Consider the following 15,617-nt stretch of genomic DNA (forward strand, 5'->3'; position numbering starts at 1 on the left):
CATGCCCAAATTATGAGTGCAGACTACTTAATGTATATGTACGTTTTGTAAGTAGTGTATAGCTTGTTTATTTTACTAAATGCAGGGAGAATATAAATTGAAACAAATTAGGCAATGTACTTTATACAGTAAATGCTGTATCTACTGGTCTGATTAGCAAACGACACAGATGCTGTGAATGTTGATCTTGAATGTTATGTTGAAAAGTTATAAAATCAGGTTATTAATTTACTGGAACCACACACTACTTGGTTTAAACAATAATACCATTTTAGCTTTTGGCCTCAGAAAATGAGCCTTAATGTAGGCAAATTGATTAACGTAATTACGTAGTTAGTCGCTACGCAACTCAACGTGTCCCTGTTCTGTTGACTGGGAAACCCCTAGCACGGAGCTGCCAACGCCCGGCGTAAAGACACAAATAGAGGATACGGTATGGAAATTTTTTGCTCGTTTCTTATTACTATTTATTCTTTTGGGTAATGTTTAGGTCTAACTCTTGTCACTTTACTGTATAATATGAATTCCTAACACTGATTGTAATCAGCAGTTTATCAGACTCATTCAGCAACAGCATCCGCTAAGCTTAGCACAGCTCGTTAGCTCGCAAGCTAATTGGGGAGGACAGTAGTTAGCTAGCGAAACAGGCAGGGTGTCTATCGTTAGACCGGTGTGTAAATCGAGCTCCTGGAGTTACTCATAAAGAACATGCAAGTTTTTTAATTGGTGGTTCTGATGTTGTAATGATAAAATAAAACACCTCTTTGTTATTAAGATAAGTTGGTGACGAACCTAAGAATTGACTAGTTACGGTACGCGGTAAGTGGGTTAACAAACAGAATAAACGAGCATAACAAGAGTTTGGTTAAGTTGTGATTTTGTAGACAGCATAGTCCCATCGTATAGATGGAAAGCGTAATGTCTGGGTACTAAGGAAAAGATTCATAACACTGACCCTGTAAAAATAGGGGATCAGTTGTAAGTTTATCGTTTTAACAGCGGGCAGGAAATTAGGCCAGACTGAGGCCGAGGATGTGGCCGAAATATATGGCTAATGCTACCAAGCTAACAGATCTTTAAGTGGTAGTTATCTCTCAAGTGTGAGGTAAAATGTTCCATAATAGGATATTTACATGCTGATCCTAACAGCTTGGCACACCACTCGCGGCTGCGTAGTTAAACATGTTATAAACTCAACGGAAGACAAAGTCTAGTTTGAGATTTCGGGTCGGTGATGTCAGATCAAAAATACACATGATTGAGGTCTGTTTTTGTCAAGAATCAGAGGGTAACATTCTTTCCCCCCCAACGTGCGGAAGTACGTACATGTATCAGTGGAAATTAGAAGGAAGTTATGACCAATCCTTAAGGAAATACCTCTAACGTAACGATCATTACCGGTTTGTGTTTAAATGTACTGATATTTGATCGTGTAGATGACATAAGTGTCTGCTTTAAAATAAATCCACACTGCTCAGAGGATTAGCTGACCCGAACATACAAAATCGCAAATTATACAGAGTCCATTTCAGTATGGCAGCTAAATATTTGGAAACTGTTATCAGGCTCAGTTGAGCCGCTTTCGCTATTAGTATTTAAGCAGGGCTGCAGTTAGTGCTGGCTGGCCTACAAACACAAATGTGAGGATTAAGTCTGGCGGCATTAATGCAGCTGCAGTCATCCTTTGGTGCCCATTGCCGTTGGCTTACTACATTGTTACACTTAGATTTATATTTTTTACTTTTACAAGATGAGTTGAGATTTTTATTCAGATTGATGGGACACACAGTAAAATACTTGTGTTCATACACTACTGTGTTTCATGGATGTCACGGTGTTCATTGTACAGTGAAATTGACCATGTATTCACCAACCAAAGAATTGCTGAAGACAGTGGCACTTTCTCTTAGTCAGTAATTAGTTGACTTGGTCCTAAGGCACAGTTCTCCTTGATGATGTGCGTTGGAATGTTGTCGATAAGTGTTATGCTTGATTCATCTGCCAACATCTGTAATAACAGTGTTCTTGGTTTTCGGAGACAGAAATCTGTCAGTTTGTTGATAAACCAGTGGTGTGTACTCTAAGTGGACTAGAACATGATCAGATACTGCCTGTTACTTGTCCATGGTGTCTGCAGCAGTTTGCACGTACATCTACGCAGGAGTGTAATCCCAGCCAAATGGAGTGTCTTCACTTTTAGGATCAAGATGCGGCATAATGCAGTTGCTTTATATATAGATTTTTTGGGATCAACCTTGATAACATATGTACTCTGATTAATCAAGTTTTGCATGTCTGTTTGACCTTACTTACAAGTCTGTGCATTTTCCTGTTATTATTGTAGGGTACCGGTATGTGTTTTTACAAAATGATTTAAACTTGAAAAAAATCAAAGCCAACTTAGTCTCTGTTTTTTAGTCTTGTGTCCTGGTGATTTTACTTTGAAAGGCCAGACTCTTTGGTGGCACCAAATTTTTGTTTATACTGAGAAAACTGCTGTGTAGCATTGTGACACACATGAAACAGTTATCACAACATTAACAAATTCACATGAACAGACAAGCATTTATAGTTCAGCATTACAATTCAGTATTTTCAGGCAATGTACGTATGGTCAATTTTTTTGTTTTTACATATTATTCACATTATTCACATTATTTTATAAAATCCCTCCTAAAAGAACTGCCCTGTATTGCATCACACCTGGAGAATTTCCAGCCGGAAGCGCCCATTGTTCAGTTTCCGGTAATGCTAGCTGCTCATATGATGCACTTGCGGTAATGGGTAAGCTCCATTAGCACGTACAGCTCCATTCAATTAGATATTTAACAGCTGTAATTGTGTTAAACATTGTTGTATTATAACAACATACTGGATAGAAACATGTTGTATTTTGTGATGAGGTTTTTGTTAATAAGGGGAGATTTGACTTGTGCTCAGAAAATGGTACACGTGTGGGGAAATGATTTTTGGTTTAGAAATGTTCATTATTAGAAGTGGACAACTTCATTTGATTGTGCTCTAATTTCTGGAATAAATCATTAAAGACTTATAAGGCATTTTAAACAATGACATATGCATTAGACATATGCAGTGGCATAGTGGTAGAAATCACATAAATCTGTAGCAGGTATTGCACTGATGATGACAGGGAAAAAAAACTTACAGGTCTAATGTAAAAGCCTTTTTTGAAAAGGAGTGGTATGTTGAAGATATTTGGGTTGTTAGTTGGGCACCTGTTTTAGCAGGTTCTGTTTCTGTGTTAAACACTGTAGCGTTTGGTGCCTGCAGTTTTGTCCCTCATGCTTCTCTCAATGACATCCCCACCCCCACACTGTGCTGCAGAGCTCTGCAGTGGCTTAGCACTGACAGACTGTAACTTACAGAGGAGAAATGGGGGAACAGTGTTGCTTGTGTACTACATACAGTGCGTTGTCTCTAAAATCAGGCACACACTGAACAATGTTGTCAGACCAAGAAAGTACTGCTGTGACGTTATACACTACTTACCAAGAAACATGGAAAGACAGACAGCTTTAGAAATAAAAGCAAAAAAGACGAGCAGATGAAGTCAAGCAAAAGCTGTAGTTAAAGCTATACATAGTCATTTAGAAGTGGTTTGAGATGGATGATGATTGTTGAAGAACCATCAAATGACTGTCAATGAATATTGAATAGTTCTTTTGGTTGAGATTCCCATCTCTACGTAGAACGTGATATTAAATATCTACGATAGCCTAATATATCAGGAGTGCCTCAACCTCCTATATGCCTGTCAGTGACTCAGTTAGCATAACAGCAAAGCATCAGCCCCATCAATTAATTTTCTTTGTTGGCTTAGTCTGGTTCCTTTTCATAAATCACTTGTTGGTAAGTTTTTATTTCACTTAAAGTTACATAACAAATTGTTTCCTAGTCGAGTCTTTCTGTCCTCATTTTTATGCGCACTGTCTGCTCCACTCTTAGTGTGTTAGTGGGTGCAAACAAAGTGAAACTGAGAGTGGAGGAAAATGCAAATTAGAATGGCCATAATGGCAACAAGTGAAGAATTCACACTAAGCTGGAAGAAAAGTAGTGCAAATACATTAGCTTAATAACATATATATAATGAGCCCGTGTGCATCTTGTAATGTGGACGTTCTGACATGTTAATATGTGTGTTGGTTTCAACAATAAAACACGTCAGTGTAGGTAGAGCCTTGGTGGTGTTCCTACTGGCTCACTATCACAACTGAATAGAACAGATTTGTTGTTTCTTTTATTTGTGCAATTTGAGCTTTTCCTGTGATAACAGACAGAAAGAACTTTGTAGGTTAGCTTTACTCTTGGAGTTGTGTTCACATCTACACTACATTCATGTTTGATGTTTTAGTTTCTAATTTTGTATAACAAATTAAAACAAATAAAATAAGAGCATGAAGCCACCATTAGTGTTTTTGAGTCTGATCTGTTTCTTGGGCCATATGGGGAAGAGAGACTGCGCCAGCTGATGTTTTCCCTTTTTTCCCAAATTTCCTTTCATGTTTCCTTCCTTCATTTGTGTGAAGCAGGCCTGTGCTGTGTCCAGTTGTTAAGCTGTACTGACCCTCAGTCCATTAACTGTAAAAAGCTCATTGGAGCCTTTCCAGTTTAATTCCCGTAGTTAGTGGAGGTTACTGGTTTTCACTTCACTTCCTGTGGCAAGTAAATCACGATTTGTAGTCAGAGTTTAGGTAAAAAGTTCTTAACCAACATTTTGTCTTTTACAAATAATGAAAAATGCCATCTGGTACTCAGCTTACAAAAAAATGGCTAGTCCTTGGTCCATGCATTTTTCTCCTAATATGAGCTCACCTCAAACAAAATGCTCCTATCAGAAGTCCACATGTATAATGTAGAGTAAAATAATAATGATCAAAGATGATATTTTTAAATTTATCTGTGGTATGTCTGTGAAAGTTGTTCAGCCAAAAAGTAAATTATTAAATGTGCCTCTTTTCTTTTCCAGATCTTGAATGAGTAGCAAAGACTGTAACACACAGCTATGCAGACCATTAAGTGTGTTGTAGTTGGTGATGGTGCCGTGGGTAAAACCTGCCTGCTCATCTCTTACACCACAAACAAGTTTCCCTCTGAATATGTACCTACGGTAAGTGCGTCAATCTCTATATTAGATTTTAAATGTTTTAGTTACCACATGTTCAGCGAACCACACGCACGTGAGTTTATATTTGCTTGTTGCACAATTTACAGAAGATTCAGCTGGAGTTTGGAGTTTGAGTACATACAATGCTGTTTGCATGTTTCCGTTGATCCTGCAGAGGTCTGAACAGGATGTTTGCTATTGTTGACTAATTGGCCTTGACCACTAAGTACGTGATCAAAGTTGTGTTCTGTATGCAGCTTTACAAACACACAATCAGGTCGAAGAACCTGCTGGAATATGGTTTATTTGAAGGATGTTGAATAAGAGTAATAGACGAGCAATTTGAATATATTATTTCTCAGCTCTGTAGTGTAAATAAATGTGTCTATAACTGTATCTTTAGTTCTATTGCGTTATGAGTGGCTGAGCTGATTTTGGTCTGTGTGTTGCAGGTGTTTGATAACTATGCTGTAACTGTAATGATTGGAGGTGAGCCCTACACTCTGGGCTTGTTTGATACAGCAGGTATGTTACATTTCACTTTCTATTATAAAGTAGGAATCATGCTTTCAGAAGCAGCTTGTCTGTCTTCACACTGCAGCCACAGGGGAGCTTTAGTAAATGTAGAGTTTGTGTGATGTTTTCTTTCAGTCAGAGTTGTGCTTTCAAACAATCGAGTTAAATATAATTTTTGTGTGGCTTCTCCAGGTCAGGAAGATTACGACAGGTTACGACCTCTGAGTTATCCCCAGACAGATGTCTTCCTCGTCTGTTTCTCTGTCGTGTCCCCATCCTCCTTTGAAAATGTAAAAGAAAAGGTAAGTGTGACCTGCTCATTTTGGTGTTTTTCTGTTAGTGTAAAAATGAACATGTTGTAACAGTTTGTTTCATACTGTGTAATATATACTGAATATTGTTTATTTTGTAAAAACGATGAATTATGGGTTGCTCAAATTTTACTGGCAGGTACAGTACTAATTAGCCGTTTGGTACAAAAAGCCAGAGGGAAGGGAACTTGGTTAAAAATGCAGTGCTTGTCTGAGGATGCAAATGCCTTAAAAAAGGGTTAAAATAAAGGGCTCTCTTCAAATTTTTAAAATAAAATTAACATTTTCCTAATTTTGTTTAATAAGAAAACCCCCCGGTATTCCGCACATGTGTGGTATTGTGCTGACTCTTGTATTTGTCCATTTAGTGGGTTCCCGAGATCACCCACCACTGTCCAAAGACGCCCTTCCTTCTAGTTGGGACTCAGATCGACTTGCGAGATGATCCCTCCACTATAGAGAAGCTGGCTAAGAACAAGCAAAAGCCCATTACTCCGGAGACAGCCGAGAAGCTGGCAAGAGATCTCAAGGCTGTGAAATATGTGGAGTGCTCAGCCCTCACACAGGTACTGTATATACTTGGATATAAAAGATTTACAGTCACGCACACACACTCTCAGAGACGAGTATGATGGATACTTCAGTGGCAAGAACTAAGAAAGTGGAGGAAAGAGGAACATGCCTGTACCCCCACTGTCCTGTGCATGTTTGTTCTGCATGCTGGTTTGATCTTGGTAATTGATGTACCTTGTGGGTTCACTGATGTTGCTAGTTGGAAATGATCCTTGCTACAGTAAGCAGACCTTCATTTAGGTAAACTGTTACTTATTCAGCTGCACTGGTCTTGAGCATAGTCACATGGTAGATTAGCCAACTTTTCTTAACAGTGGGGTGGATTTTAAGCAAATGCACTAAATGTTAGAGTTTAGGATTCTGGGTGAGCAGACCTAAAGCGATTAAAGCGTAGGAAGGAGAGAGTTCATGTTTTGCAAACCTCTCCAGTATATGTGCTTGTTAAAGCCTGTGGGCTTTACACCACATCATGGACCAGCAATCGCTCCTGGGATCAGCTGATGGTGTTTGCAGTAATAGAACAGGCACAAACACATTATTGTGTCAGCATTTTGACTAAATGGCAAAGTAAAATGTTTCTAGTTTATGAAGGCAAACCTGCTGCTAGTTAGTTGTTTGTTTGTTTGGTTTTTTTGCACTGTTTCTAAAGAGGACCAAAGGTAGACAGTGGGCTTCGTGTCAAATTTAGGAGCGCTTGACTTCTCTGTGGTAGATTTAATGTTGTATTATTGAGTGCTTGTGTTGACTAAATCAGTCAGTGCCTTTAAAGGCTTTACCTGCTCAGTTATGTCCCGAGTTTGTTTGTGTTGGCGTTGATGCATAACTGTTAGAAACTGAAGCACAGTAAGCATGACTCGGAGGAGAGCAGGTGACTTGGATCTCTGATTCTGAACAATAGTGTTGATAAAGCTGGGGTGCCCCCACCTCCCTGCTCTGCTCCTTCCTTCCTGTACTCCCCCCTATCTCACTGGCACAAAAGTTGCATAGCTGCTGATGTCATTTCCTGTTTCCTGTTGGGGATCTCAACACCCAGGTCCCCAGCTCACTTTCAGCCCCCTGTTAAACAACTTCCTTGTCTTCATTCAGTGTTGACACGGCTGCACGGCACTCCTGGTCTTTATGCTATGAAACCTTCCTCCTCACTCTGCCATGTTCCTCTTCTTCTCCTCCTCTTCTTTGGTCTCTCTCTCTGTGTTTGCTCTGCTAATTGCACTCTTGTTCTCTTCCCGCTCTTCCTGTCGTCATAGCGAGGGCTGAAGAATGTTTTTGACGAAGCTATCCTAGCTGCCCTAGAGCCGCCTGAGACGCAAAGAAAGAGGAAATGTTGTTTATTTTAAACTTTCTGTGCCACATCGCTCATGTCTTCTTCCTGTCATTGCTGTTTATCCATTTTTCGTTCCCTTGCTCCACTTCTCTCCTCCTTCCCATTTTCTCTCTCTCTCTCTCTCTCTCTCTGCATTTGCTGCTTAAAACTCTCATCTGTCTCAATCTCAGCCATCTATTAACAGATCCACCAGTTTGATACTCACACTGCTGCTCTACTCTGCATCAAGATTGCGTTTCTCATCTTTGTTCTGTGGCTTGTTAAACTAACCAGAGGCCTTTCTGCACTTAAAAATACTTGTTGCCTTTTCTAATTTGGTTTACTCGGCATCATATCTTCATATTTTTCTTCTGGATTAGTGTGACCACCTGCATCATTTCACATCCTAATTCTTGGACCACTCTGTGTCTTAAACTGTTTTCACACATGAACTCTGGACAGTCAAACACAGTTGTCCTTTCTGGAAGGATAAATTCTGCACACAGATACCTCCTTCATTCTAACATGGACTTAAACGCCACCACGCCTCTGAATTGAACTCATTCTAAAAGATGAGATTAAACATTATTGTGTGTGTATTTAAGAGCCACTGAAAATTGATCGCAGTCAGTGACCACATTTTTTTTAAACGTGTCACTTTCTGTAGTTTATAGTGCTCCAGACACATAATGTTAGGGTGCTGAATGTAGTAGCACCAGCAGTCTTCTTTCCTTTTTAAAATACAAATGGAAAAAGAATAGAGCAAAACTAGCTAGAAAATACAAACTAAGAACTCACACATCTGTGCAGTGCTGTTTACTCACTGCTGTCTGTAGGCTGTTGACACAGTCTGCAGACAACTTTCCACTCTCTATGTCAGAATGCTACAGGTCATCTGTTTTACTTTCCACATTGTTTGTTTGTAATTTCAAATTAAAGAGAAAGCAGAAATAAGCCTAACACCAATATTAAAATCATACAATAATAAAATGTGAATAAATAGCACAGCAAGAGCAGCAGCTGTGTACATTGACAGTCATTCACACACTGTGTTGAAACAGCCGGGTCGGTAAAGCTGGTTCATTGTGACACCGTCTGAAAGGTTTGTGTGTGAAAACGTCTTGAGTTTAGCTTATTAACAAGACCTGTGTCTAACAATAGGTGGCTAGTGTCTAGAAGGATACATCCTTTGTTTGGGATGGTCCTCGACTCTTCTCTCTGCTCTGTGCGAGTAGTAGTCGTGTGAAGGTGGTGGCTTTACAGGCTGAGATTGAGCTTACACTCAACAGAGCTTCCATTTCTAATGCTAAAGTATTTTTTATACTTCTACAGTTATGTTTAATTGATCAGAATCTGAAGTGTGACTGTGGTTTCTCACGCAGGGCTTTTAACTGCTCAAGTCACCTATGGGAGTGTCTGACCTCAGCAGACATTGCTATGTGCTGGTGTCATGGTACTCTCATTGATCTATTTTATAGCTAAGCCACACTTGATGATACTTGCAAGCCGTGTTTAGTGACTTATTTCGCTTTCTCTACATATAACATCAGTGTGCCATTACCTGTGGTACAGATTGTTGTATTAGAAGTCTATATAATAATAAAAGCTATAATTGTGTGAAATGACTTGTGAACTGAATTAATAAAGGACAACTTAACTTGCGCTCATCTGGCTTCCGTCTTTTTTCAGTGCCGTGTCAGAAGAATTTAGTAGTTTGGTCAGCTGAGATAGGCAACGCAGTGCAGCTCTGGTTACCTCACATGACTGAGCTCATGACGTAAGCAGTTCTGCTCGGGTTAATACAAAGGTTCCCCTCTTGCACTCGGCAAGTGCTTGATTGTGGTCATGTGTTTGGAATATGAACCAGTGAAGTCAAGAAAAAGTTCTTGTTTGCCGTTGTAATGTCAAGGGTTATGTCCTGTTTTTCCTCCACTTGCTTGTTTGACTTGCCTTTGATTTCGGCTGTCTCAGGTCAGCTGCACTATGCAGACATGCATGTGATTTGTGTTGTTGACACTTAATCCCTGATCTGGCTTACACCACTGAAAACACCACAAGACATCGTTTCCCACACACAGACTTTACTTGGGAGGGTACTCCAGGGATGCTGATGGCTAACTAAGTATAGTGTGTAATTATTTTTTATTTACAGTGTGATCGATTTAGTCACTGCTAAGCATGTAGACTAATAATATAAATTCTGTAATGCAATTGTTTGGTTCCGCAGTCAGATAAACTCCAACTAAACTATGCTGGACTGCAGCTGGTCAAAGTAGACTTTATTCTACTTAAAAGATGTGCTTTAAGGAGTTTAATGTAGAGGCAGCAATATTTGCGTATTATTGTCACAGAGAATGTGTGCTATTATTTTAAAAAGCACGGGTGCACCTCCTGTGTCATTTGTCTGATTCTGTGGGAAACACTACATGACAGTCTCCTGACTTGTTCATTGCAGATCCTACTTGGAAATTTTGTTGTTGTTTTATCTTTTTCTTTGCATTCCCACCAGCTTCCCCTCTTTCTTATGAAACCCCTCTGAATTACCTTCAGTGTGTTTTGCTTTTTCACTGTCCCCCCCCAGTTGAAGCCATTTCTGCCTTTTGTTGCAAGATCTTTTTTTTGTTCCTTTTAAATCTGTGTGTGTGTGTGTTTGCGCTGCTCCCTCATTCTGTTTGTATGTTTTTGTTCACAGAAAGGACTAAAGAATGTGTTTGATGAGGCGATATTGGCTGCATTGGAGCCCCCAGAGCCCAAGAAGAAACGCAAATGTGTGCTGCTATGAGAGGCTCCTACCTTTCCAAAGCACACACCCCCTTCACTCACGCATACACACACACACACAGAAATACACACGTCTTTAAATACATACATCCCTGCCTCTCCCAAACCCCCCTCCCTTGCTCTGCTAAGGCTGCTTGACAGCATTGTTTTCCTTGTGGAAGACTAGGAAGAAAACAGCCTACCAAGTTTCAGATAATTCTCTGCAATAATAACAACCAAGCTTCACCCCTGCGTCTGAGTTCGGGATAAAACATGAACGTTACATGGCCAAGAACCCAGTGAGGGCTCAGACAGGGATCCAGATACCAAGCATACTCACAAGTAGAAATCCTTCTGTCGAGCTTTGGATAGCTGATTTCATTAGTTCAGTCAGTGTTGTGGCCTAATCGAGTTCTAGCTGTCCAGCCGTGTAGTCGTCTTCAGCCAATGTAAAGGTTTCGTGGACATAAGCCCAGCCCCAGCCCCTCCCAGCTGCTTAATTAGCAGCTGCTCATGCTGCTGTTCCCGTCGCCTCAGTTGACGAGCACGCTCATTGCTCAGCCCCCCTCTATGTTCTCACTCAGCACTACCACAAGAGATGCTAACAGAGTAGTGTTGTTGATTTTGTTTGCCAACACCTCCTTTATCCCTCAAACAGTCTGAGATATTTACTCGATGTTCCAAGTAGACGCGCTCTTAACCACTAGGACACCGTGGGGGTTTGACACAGCTCGGTAATTCAGTCAAGGCTCCATCAAGCCTTACCTCCACAGTACAGAGTAGCAGTCTTTTTAAGAGTGTGGAAATCACTTGAAAAGCTAAAGGCATTCATTAGTAATGGGTCTCATAGTCGACCACAGGAATTTGCCTTTTAGATGGAGGGAACTTAAACAGTGTTAGCAGAACAAGCGGTTGTTCTTCATGCGTTGCCAGGGACCAAGTAGAATACTGTTTTCACATTGTCATCACCGTACACTGAGAACGGGCATAGCAGAGACAACTGTGTTAAATGACGAATGCTTATTGGCCAGACAACAGATGAGCAAATGTGAATTTTCACCAGATTTCTGTGCCAGGTCAGAATTTGGTGCCTTCCTGTAGTGCGTCATATCCAGGCAGAGGTGTGAGGCCTGTTGTACCTGTTCACACTGTACGGCGCTGCATGTAGCTCGGCCTTGGTCTCTGTTCTAAATGATAGGTTTAACAGATGTAATTATAATGTAAGCTGGCACACAATGTTCATGTAGGCTCCAGGTGTTTTTACCAAAATCTGTTTTTCTTTATCATTTCTGTTTGTGTGTTGTTGTTTTTTTTTTTTTTTTTTATTATTATTTCATTCATATATATATATATATATATATATATATATATATATATATATTAGAATAAAAAAGGTTACTTTCACTCCTTTTACATTTTAGGGGTCGGAACTCATCTGAACTCTCGCCCGCCAGTTTATACCAAGTAAACCTCTGATTGGTTTAGCTGAATAAAAACCTCCAATGGCAGCGAGACTGTTTGGTAATGATTATTTGTGATTGGTTGGTTCTTGTTTTTCTTTACTGGTGGCTTAGAGTTGGGTCGACGTCCAGCCCAAGTCAGTAAAATTATTATTATAACCTGTTGTTGTTTTGGTGCAAAACCAAATGCTTTGTCTAAAGTCTTTGTTCTTTGTATATGCATTCTTTTCAAAAATATTAAACTTATACCTTAATTGCCTTTACCACTTTGCACTTGCTGTTCTTTGTTTTTCCAGCCAGCAGGTGGAGCTGTCTAATCACATCTCCATCGTCTATATCCTTCATTCGAAGCTGATAAATGAAAATGTTGCAAAACGCCCACAAAAGTTCACTGAAATGTTTTGGGGTTTTTTTCCCATTACAAAAACCTAAAGCATCATTACAAAAAATATTAATTATGTTGACAGGTTTGAACAGATTTTCAGGATTGCATTGTCAGAATATTTAAGTTTAGAGGTCCGTACGTTGGGAAGGTGTGTGTTTACCTGCTGAAAACTACTTCGCTTAGCACGTTACCATGTTATCCTGATGAGAGACGAAACCATTTTCCTACTCATGGACTCATGGCCCGTTTTTTTTTTTACTATGTATCATTGGTGATGCTCTTAAATTGAAGGGGGAAATGTAAGTTGTCTCCATTACATACAGTATTCATCTCATTACATAAGTCTTACCTTACATGGTAGTAAAGTATAGCCCCTTGTATATTTGGAGGATTCCCAGCATGACAACTTTGATTAAGCTATTCTGTAATACTTGGCCTGTAATTAAAATACTGATCATAGTTAAACTGTCTAGCCAGATTTTCATTCTTTTCAAAATGAAAGTGCACTGTTACTCTAGTGACTCGATCCAGAGGTTCAGCCTCAAAGAGAGATCAACAAACCAACTTGACTAGGTAGGATTTTTTCCTTTTGTAAGATAGCATATTAATTGGAGCCTTTTTTGTTTCTTTTCTACAAACCAAGCATCCCCATTAAACTACAGTGACTAACACCTTGTGACGTTACCTTGCTTGTGTGCATTAGAATTATCCATAGACTATATAAAAAGATAGCTGTAACTGGGAGCTACAGCTATCCATCCATTAAACTTCCATTCATTTTAATGGCCAGTAGAGGGCAACATCTGAATAATTCAGATTATATAAAAATCTAAAGGAAAACAGCCGTGCTTTTGCTCATATAGCACCAAATCTCAATAACAGTCACCTCAAAGTGATTTAGAAGAATACAACCCTCATTGGGGAAATTCATGTATTCCTGCAGCAAAGTTACAGGCAGATGGAGCATCCGGATTCATGGTATTATTATTATTATTAAAGGTATTATTTATATTGTAAAGACCTAAACTCCAGCAATCGGACGACCTCTTATGAGAAAGCACTTGGCAACAGTGGGAAAGAAAAACTGTGGGTGGGGGGAGGAAGACATGATAAAAGACACACTGTGGAAGAGAGACAGAGATTAATAATAACTAATAATTGCAGAGTGGTGTATAAACACAGAGAGAGACATAGTGGGTCAACTTCCCTCTTAAGGGTTTAAATACATGAAACTCCACCATTTGATTGTAGAAGTTTCTTGGATGGCAGGTGAGATGTCGTCATGAAACTTACAGAAATCCGGTCCCTTTCTTTTCAAGCTCCTTTGACTATCGTCACCTGGATGACAGATCACCCATGTCCTTCAAAACTTCATCTAGCCAGTGCCATATTTTAAAGATGATTAAAACATAGTTTGAACGTTGCTATTCTCGAATGTGATCTTTTATTTCCTATCAAATGAATCACTCGCCTTCCATCACACGCACACTCACGCAGGATCCAGCCGTGTGCTGATGTCAGATGGTGTTGAGTGATCGGTATTGTTTTCATATAGCTTGCACAGATGTCCCAAAATTCCTCAAATGACAGCAGATGAGGGTAATCTCCCAAGTTTCATGACCTGGATCATCTGCCACAGACAGTTGGGATGGATGTTACGCAGCAGCCCCCACCACCCCTCACCCGTGGATCCCTTATTCACCCTCATCCACCCCTGTGAGGCGTTCACACATTCCCTGAGTTTCTGGAGTGCTGTCTGTCAGCGCCTTCTTCCGCTAAAGAGACGCTGACAGCCATTAATTATCACACGGGCTGAACGAAGGGCATTCCTCTCTGCTGAAATATTCATGCAGACACACACGCAGATGCTCCTCAGCCCTCTGCATCCACACACATATGCTGAGAGACGCCACCTAGCCTCCACCGGTCTTCGTTGCATTTGACAAATGAGTAAACGTTTTGTTCCAAGCAGTTGTCCGATCCCCGCCGAGCCTGGGACGAGCAGGCCGAGGCCGGGATGTAATAACCGCTCACCACACCAGCACACATAAAAACACACGCAGCGCTGGCCTTCAGCTGCATGTGCTGCACCCACTTTTATGAGACGATTTTATGATGATCTGCACAGATACTGATTTGTGATGAAAAGCACGCTGAGTATTTTAGCAGTTTATCGGAGCTAAGCGGTAAATCACCGACATCTCAGCTGTATACAGTACGAGGGCATGTGTGCGCGATGTGTGTGTGCGCGCATGGAAATAACTCTCCAGTGCTGGCTGAAGCCACAGGACACAGTACTGAACGCTCGACAGTTTGTGTTGTTTCAGTGTCCGGAGTCGCTTCCAACACACAGAACACAATGTGGGTTTTTTATGTGGATGTTGGCTGAGGTGTAGAGGTGCAGGTTTGGTTTAATTGCTCTCCAGCAGGTAGAAGGGGGAAGCTGAGAGAAAACTGAGGGTGGAGAGTGTGGGGTCTTTATTTTTATGCCAGCCGTGTTATAAATCATTGGGCGAAGTGGCCCTGAGCACTTGGGTTTAGTCCATCGAAAAGCTGTTTGTACTGGATGAAGAGATTGTCATCCTTGCTCGGTGCCAGACACTAACTGATGCAGCTTACAGTTACCCAGCATTGGGAGCGCTTGGCCACACCTAGAAAAATCACTGTGCAGTTGTTTTTGACCCCACTTACACTGAACTTCCCTCCTTATAGCACAGTGCATTTTAGGGAACATTGTAGGACTGTCTGCAATGTTCCCTAAAACATTGGACTACGAAACAGCTACCAAATCCCTGTATTTCATTCATTGAACTATCTCTTGTTCATCAGTAGGAGCAGAGTGATGCAGGTGGCAGATAGGCTGGTGTGGCAGTAAGTTTATTAGTAAATCAATGTGCTTAACTTCAGCTTTGGGTAAAGACCAAAAGACAACCAGCTAATCCATGACTCATGGTGTTACCATTCATGCAGGTAGGAATCATTGCTGCTTCCCAAACTGAATGATTGGTACTCTGGAATCACAGTCCAAGAAAAACAATGCAGTTAGTGTCTCATAAGGTGATTCAAAAACAGATGACCAATGTGACAGAGTTAAGTTTTCTCTTACACTCAGGTACAAATTTATTTTTTCTATCGATCGCTCACAGTTTTTTCCCCAGGGCTGGCCAGGTGGATGTTATGACTT

The 15,617-nt window shown here is 40.5% G+C and overlaps 1 protein-coding gene across 1 annotated transcript; it reads left to right on the forward strand.

The window, feature by feature from the left end:
• The first annotated feature begins 330 nt into the window (after positions 1 to 330).
• cdc42 (cell division cycle 42) lies at positions 331 to 12,311 on the forward strand. The gene is made up of 6 exons (XM_080891457.1): positions 331 to 433; positions 4,988 to 5,128; positions 5,578 to 5,650; positions 5,834 to 5,943; positions 6,321 to 6,518; positions 10,521 to 12,311. Exons 2-6 carry the CDS (start codon positions 5,024 to 5,026, stop codon positions 10,608 to 10,610), a joined length of 576 nt encoding a protein of 191 aa, XP_080747583.1. The 5' UTR covers positions 331 to 433; positions 4,988 to 5,023; the 3' UTR covers positions 10,611 to 12,311.
• Positions 12,312 to 15,617: the final 3,306 nt, after the last annotated feature.

This window comes from Rhamphochromis sp. 'chilingali', assembly GCF_963969265.1.
Source record: "Rhamphochromis sp. 'chilingali' genome assembly, chromosome: 9".
Taxonomy (NCBI): Eukaryota; Metazoa; Chordata; class Actinopteri; order Cichliformes; family Cichlidae; genus Rhamphochromis; species Rhamphochromis sp. 'chilingali'.